Here is a 7015-nt window from a genome sequence, read left to right on the forward strand (position 1 = left end):
GGGCGGCCGCCAGCAGCGACTGCCCCCGGCCTCGCAGCCACTGTGCCTTAGCCTGAGCTCCTGCCCAGCTGCCCCGGGCATCCCGGGGCTGTCCCGGTCCCCCGGAGCTGCCGTGGGGTGTCTGGAGGCGGCGGCAGCACCCAAAGCACAGCTGGCAGCGCCCAGCGGGGCCCCGGCCCCTCCTGTATCACGTCCAATTTGTACACGGGCTTCTCGCCCTTTTTTTTTCTATAGTCGAAACGGAATGAGCAATAAAGTGACATTAACACGCGTGGCCTCGCGTTCTTCTCTGGGGAGGGGCTTGGCTGGTGCAGGGCTGAAGCTGAGCACGGCTGACAGTGACCCTGGGGGTCACCTGTGGGTGCAGAGCTGCAGGGAGGGGACCCAAGGGGATTTGCTGTGCATCTGGTTAGCCGAGACCCTCTCGGCTGGGGGCAGCAGCAGATGCAGGTGGGACAGAGTCGCTGTCATCCTTACAGTGCGTCCCACTGCTGCCCCTCCCTGGTGTCCCCCAGCCCCACCTCAGCAGCAACTCATGGGCTGACAACAAATGACACACCACGCTGCACTGACACGTTTAATACTAAAAATTATTAAAACCAACTTAACATCCCGAACGCGGGCGCTGCCCCAAGACAAGGGCTCCCAGCAGCCTGGCAGGGACGGCCCCAGGCGCTCAAGCTCTGCTCACTGTTGTGCCACCTGGTCTGGTGGCACCAAAACTGTCCCATGAGCCTGTGACTCATGTGGCAGAGCTGCAGGGCCCTCCAGGCTGGTGGTACCTTGGAAAGGAGCTCTGGGGCAGCGCCGTAAGAAAACAAACACTGAAACACACCCGGCGTGGAGGAGAAGGCAAAGTCTCTGCAAAGCTGGCAGCCAGCACGGCTGTGGGCAAGCAATCGGGGCGTGGGTGCTGTGCCAATGGCTCCGTGTGCCCCACAGCAGCCGTGGGCACCCCAAAGTCTCTGTGCCCGGTGCCCCGGGCTGGGCACTGCTCTGGCACAGGTTATCCAGCACAGCCCGCGTGTCCATGGCCCTGCCCAGGCTCTGACCCTGCTGCTGGCCCTGCCCCTGGGGCTGGGGGCTGGCACAGGGGTGGCCGAGCTTCCTGATGCAGACTCTGGGTCTGAGCCACCCACACAGGAAAGGAAAACGCTGGGCTCTGTCCTGCTGCTTCCTCTGCCACCTCTGCCACGTCCCTCCCACGGCTGCGGCGCCCCAGCGGGGACCAGGGGTGGCCTTGGGGCTGCTCCCACCCTGGCTCCTGGGACTGGGACTTGACACAGCTCCAGGGGCTCTGGTTCAGGGGTTAATGCTCCCTCTTAGCTTCTGTATCTGGCGTGTCACTGGGGATGGGACACTTGGTGATGGGACAAGGTGGGGTGTGGAAGGCTTAGCAGCACCCCAACCCCAACTCCAAGCGCAAAATGACCCAGGGACGAGGCAATGGCTCCATCCATGGACCCTCTCAGCTAGGCAAATAATGGGGCTGAGCATTTCTGTGGTTCTCTCTGACTCTGCAGCCATAGGCAGAAGCCAGATCCCACATGGAAGAGGGGTCTGTGGCAATGTGAGGACACAGAACCCATGGGACAGCCGGTCCTGGGGTCCTTGGAGAATTCTGTTAGCCTCACACTGAGTCCTAGGTCAAAAGTGTGCCTAAAGGTAGCAGGGTAGGACTAAGGGGTTTGGGGGAGAAGGGAAGGGGCAAGGAACAGCTGGGGTGGGCAGGGGATCAGGACAAAGCAGCTGTGGGGGTGTTCAAAGCCTCCCCCAGCAAAGCGGGCAGGGCACACACCTGAAAACTAACCTACACTGAAAAAATGAAACTCAACAAGCAAACCCCGCAGCACGGAGAGGACAAAGCCCTCTGCAAGCAGCACTCCTGCGTGGGGCAGCACACGGTGGGGAAGGGGATGGGGACCTGGGGCTGTCTGGCCATGCAGGACAAATAGGCTGGGGCAGGGGGAAACCTGCCCTTGAAATCCATGGCCTCTCCAAGGGGTACAGGCTGGACTAAACAATCCCAAAGTCTGTGCCGGCGTGTCCCCAGATCTCTGCCCTACGCAGCCTACCAACCCAAAGAGCCACCAAGGCGTGACTCGAGCTCTCTGCACCCAAGCAAACCAAGCAAAAGGCTGGTGATCCAGCACAGGGCTCACCCAAAGCTTCCCTCGCCAGCGGGGCTCTCCAGCTCCGCGCTGGCGCTGCCCAAAGGCCGGCGGGCCCCTCAAGGGCCCAGCCTCCACGTGAACCATCCACAGCAATGACCTTCCCAGCTGCTCTGCCCTCGGGGGGCCCTTCTCAGCACGGCCATTCCGGGGTGGGTTGAAGACGTGGCGTTTATTGTTCGTGGTGGGCTGGCGGCGGTGGCGGCGCGGCGAGGCGGCCGCTGGAGCCGGGCTCCCGCCGTCAGGGGCTGCGTGACTCCCTCAGGGGCCCTGGGCCCCCCTTGGCCTCCTCAGCCCTCCTGAGCCCACTTGAGGAAGGTGGGGATGTCCCGCACCGGCACGTTGCGGGTCAGCGCTTTGACTCGCAGGTTCCGGTCGTCCGTCAGCAAAACCACTTCCCTGAGCAAACGGATGGGATCGTCTGCAACGAGACACACACACGGAGCACAGTGAAACTCTGACCTGTCCCAGGCCCTCCATCCATCCCATGGTGCGCTCCCCTACCCTCCCTGCTCCCAGCTCCCAGCTCCCTGCTCCTCGCCAAGATTCCTGGTGGGCCTCACACACAGCCCTGCATCCCCAAGGCCATCTGCTCCCCTCTCTGTGCTGCCCAGACGTGATTTGTGATCACTGCCCACTGCCCACAGGGGTGGTGGACTGGCCACAGGCTGGGAAGAGGAGGTCCCTGCCTGACCCAGGCCAGGAAGACGGCCTGCGACCCTGGCTCCAGCAGGAAGCTGGTGCTATTATTCTGTTGATCTCATTATAAGATCTAAAGCCACCCCTTATTTTTTGTGGAGCTTTTTTGGAGTCGCCACTGACACCGAGGTGTTTCTGGCTGAGGCTCAGACAGACACTGGGAGTTGATGCCTGAGAAAGAACCAGAGGGATCTTGCCCCCAGATGGATGAGCTGCCCCGCACGCAACGCGCCGGGCTGGGATGTGGGAGCCACGCTTACGTGTGTGCGAGGCAGGGGAAGCATATGGGCTGTGTGTAAGCAGCTGGGTCCTGTGACCAGAGCACTGTTCCTATGAGCACAGGAAACACAGTGCCTCCGAGCCAGGACGGGAATGGAAAAAACAGAGTTTATGGGAGCCCAACATGGGCCCAGACTGGCTGCACAGGGAGCAGCAGGACGAGGGGAAGGGGAGGGTGGCCAGGAACGCGGGCTATGGTCACGGTGTTGGGACTGGGGATGGTGGGCAAGCACCTGGCTGGCCTGTGCTGGAAGGAAGAGAATTAGGGGCTCAGCGGGAAGGCAGGGCAGGGATTGAGAGCTGCCTCAAGTGGGAGCGGGAGGTTTTGCGCGGACACTTTAAGAAATGTGTAACAATAAACATCCTCTGCCCCGCGCTGGTGACGCGCCTCCTTGTTACAAACCAGAGGCTGTCAGCTTGTCAGGCCCCATTCCCCATAATCCACATGATTTCAAAATTCAGCATCATTTGCACATAAACATTTGGTGACGGTTTCTCTGTGAATCTGACAAGTTAAGCTGCTAAGAATTCGTGCTGACAAATGCGGGTTGATTTCTTGGGCAGCTGCTGATGTGATTCCCATCCCTGCCGCCCTGGCAACAGCCTGGAGGCTGTCTGGTCCCAGCACACATGGCTGATGCCAACCAGGAATGCAGAGGAAAAAGAGTCCTGGACAGAAGGCATCAGGGGTCATGGGGAGGAGGTGTTTTCTGGCCTTTTGTCACCACAAAAAATGGATCTGTGGATGTTTATGGTGTGTTTGTCACAGGCCGGGGCATCCTCAAGGTGCCATGAGGTGACATTTGGCAATGAGGTGGGAGGGCCACAGCCTGGGGCTGACCGGAGGCAGGAGGTGGCACCTTGGTGTTGAAAGAGGCAAAATGCAGGAGGGAACAGATCCAAGGGCCATGAAAGAGAAACGGGAGGAGTCTGTGGAATGCCACAGAGAAGGGACAAAGAGGATGTGAGGATGTCCCACCTTTGTTGGAGGGCATGAAATCCTTGGCCTTGTCATTGCAATAGTGGAGGCAGCAGGACAGAATCAGGTCGTCATTGTTTCCCTGGAAAAGAAAGGGCAAGGTTACCCTTGACAGGGAAAACTTGTGCACCCTCACCACCCTGACTGCTGCACCGCCTCGAGACACCCCAACACAGCTCATGGGAGCAGGGACACAAGGGCCTGCCCAGCCAGCTGCAAAGTGGGGGCACAGAGCCCCCCCTGTTCAGAGCTCATGGACCTCAGGGTCCCTGGTTCTCCCAGAGGAGGTGGTGGCAAAAAGCTCCCCGATGCCCCTTACCTGCTGGCCAGTGGTGTCCTCACTGCGGAAGGAGATGGACTCCAGCTCGTTGCCTCGGCTGGTCAGAGCCCTCAAACAGTTGTCCCTGCTCTCAAATCGCTCCTCCAGGAACTCGATGGACTTCCTGGCTCTCTCCTGCACTTGGCGGGCATAGCCTGTGGCCCGGTGCTCCATCTCTGGGCCCTTGGCCAGGCCATCCAGCTCGTTTATCACTTCAAACAGGAAGAGGAGGTACAGTTACTATGGGACAAGGTGCTCCCGTGACCTGCTGCTGGAGCATGCAAGTTGCCAAGGCCTCAGGGCCGGGGCACTGGGAGCTGGCTCAGGAAATCTGGGTTCAGCTGCTGCAGTGTCCCTGTGCTCCTGGACTTGGCTGCAGGTCTGGAAAAGCTTTGCTGCCTTCCACCTCCGTGGGTCACCTGGCTCAGCCCCGAGAGCTCAGGCACCTCACCCCCGCAGTGTAACTGGTGAGGGCAACTGGTTCTGCCCTGCCAAACACTGGGGAGCATCACTGTGCCCCCCAGCCCACCGTGCTGTACCACGCCAACAGCACGTCCGTGCCCAGGGCTGTCAGGAAACCCTGAACTCCTGCATCCTGCTCCTCTATCTCTGAGCACAGCGATGGCCCGTGGCACTGTGCCTCCTGCCCGTGTGGCACTGCTGCCTCCGGCTGCAGGGCTGCACATGGGAACAGGAAGCAGGCAGTTCCCACCCTGGCACTATTTCCCACACAAATCCCAGGCCTGTTTTCCCACTTGAAGCCACCACCCCGTGCTCCTGGCAGGGAACACGCTCCTTTCAACGCCTCACCCATCTGGCTTTGCGCATCTGTCCTGCCTCGAGACGAGCTTGGAATCCAGGTGGATTCCCAGCCTGTTCACCTTGACTGGAACCTCTTGTACTGCTGCCAAGTGGTTGGGAACTCCAGCTGCTCCATCCTGACGAGCCCAAGAGACCCCAGAGCTCCAGGAGGGACCAACCCTTGGGTGCTGGGGCTGCTGGAAGAGCCGCTCTGCATGCATGAGTGATGATGCTTGTGAGCACATCTGGACACACCCTTGTATGCCTGGCCTCACAGCTGGCAGCAGGGCTGGGCACACAAATGTGCATCCAGATGTGCAAACAAGTGTCCCCTGGCTGTGCTGGTGTGCAGGGCTGCGTGTGCACAGAGCTGGGGTGCACGTGTGTGCGAGGGAGCCTCCGCGGGCTCTCTGTGTGTGTGTGTGTGTGTGTGTGTGTGTGTTTGAGCCATGGCTTCATTTCTGAAGATTGTTTCCGAGCTTGGAGCCAAGTCCTGAGTTCAAGTGGGAACTATGCATTCCTTGGGGGGTTCGGGGAGAGAGCTCGGGGTCTGAGGCCTCTCCCCAGTGCTGTGAATCACTGCCCGGGGAGCCTGCGTGATCGCTCTGTTCCATGGTGAGACTGGCACTCACTGTCTGGGTATTCCAATTAAATCTGCGTGGAGCTGCTTTGCTCTTCCCTGGCTGGAGACTCTTCTTGCTACCGACCTGATGCTGCCATTTCCACACAATGCACGGCTGGGCCCGGGGTGGGGGGAGCCGTGCAAGAACGGAACATCAAACAGGAAAAGCTGGTATTCCCTCCCGAAATCCGCCTTCCTGCTTCCAAGCTAAACAGGCTTCAAAGGGGAGGCTTGTTTGTGCTTCTGCACCAGGCCTGGCTTCTCCATGGCGGGGTCAGGCTCAAGGAGCACGGAGCAGGTTAAAGAGCAAGAGAAACAAACCCAACGAGAAGCCAAGCGCTTAACCCCTTGCTGCATCCCCGGGAAGAGCAGGGAGCAGTGCTGGGGAAGGGCACTGGGCCTCTCTCCAGCCTGCCCATGGGACATGGCACCAAGGCCTCTGTTCCCAGCAGCCACAGGCCCTGGGGATGGCTTCCTCCTGCCCATACTGATGGCTGTCCTGGGGGATGAGGGGGAATGTGACCAACAAGTGCATGGACAGGGAGTTGCTGGCTTTGGGGTGCTTCTGGGGGGCTTGTGGCAGCAGTGGGAGATGAGTTACTCTGTCCCCATATGACAAGGCAGCAGGATAGGAGGGCACTAAAAGTGCTCAGTTGTGCCTGTGGCAGCACAGGCCAGGCTCCTTTTGCAGATTGAGGGCAGCAGTATCTTGGACAGGGGGAGGACCAGAGTTTTCAGCTCTCCTGCTGCCCCTGGCTGGGGTTTGATGGAGAAGTCTCCCAGCAACCACTGGAGTGCACCAGGAGGCAAAGCCATGGCTCCAGGGCAGGTCCCAGCTCTCCCAGGTGTTAACATGCCCCACAGCCCCCAGGGCTTCCCAGGCTCTGCTGGTGCTGCTGACTGCCTTCCCTTGGCTTCTGCAGTGCCAAGCCACGGAGCAACTTGGCAGCTCCTGTGCTGAGCTGGGCAGGCATCCAGCCCTGCTCTCCCCACCCAGGGGTGCCAGCCCCCAGAATCCCTCCTGAGCTGGGCTGCTCAGCCTGAGGGAAAGGGCAGCAGCTGGATGTTGGCTCTGGGACAGGCAGAGCTGTCTGCTGGACACCAGGAGCTGAGAAGGAACCCCCACAATGGCTCGGAGGGCAGCA

General features: G+C 60.2%; 1 protein-coding gene across 1 annotated transcript in view; it reads right to left on the reverse strand.

The window, feature by feature from the left end:
- Positions 1–551: 551 nt before the first annotated feature.
- Positions 552–7015, reverse strand: part of SMG6 (SMG6 nonsense mediated mRNA decay factor) — a 104357-nt gene continuing 97893 nt past the window's right edge. Inside the window, exons 16-18 of the mRNA XM_031060632.1 lie at positions 4448–4659; positions 4129–4210; positions 552–2592 (exon numbers count right to left, since the gene is read on the reverse strand). Of these exons, the coding sequence (XP_030916492.1) occupies positions 2462–2592; positions 4129–4210; positions 4448–4659 (425 nt within the window). The 3' untranslated portion in view covers positions 552–2461. The remainder of the gene's footprint in view (positions 2593–4128; positions 4211–4447; positions 4660–7015) is intronic.

Source organism: Geospiza fortis, unplaced genomic scaffold (assembly GCF_000277835.1).
Source record: "Geospiza fortis unplaced genomic scaffold, GeoFor_1.0 scaffold425, whole genome shotgun sequence".
NCBI classification, from domain to species: Eukaryota; Metazoa; Chordata; class Aves; order Passeriformes; family Thraupidae; genus Geospiza; species Geospiza fortis.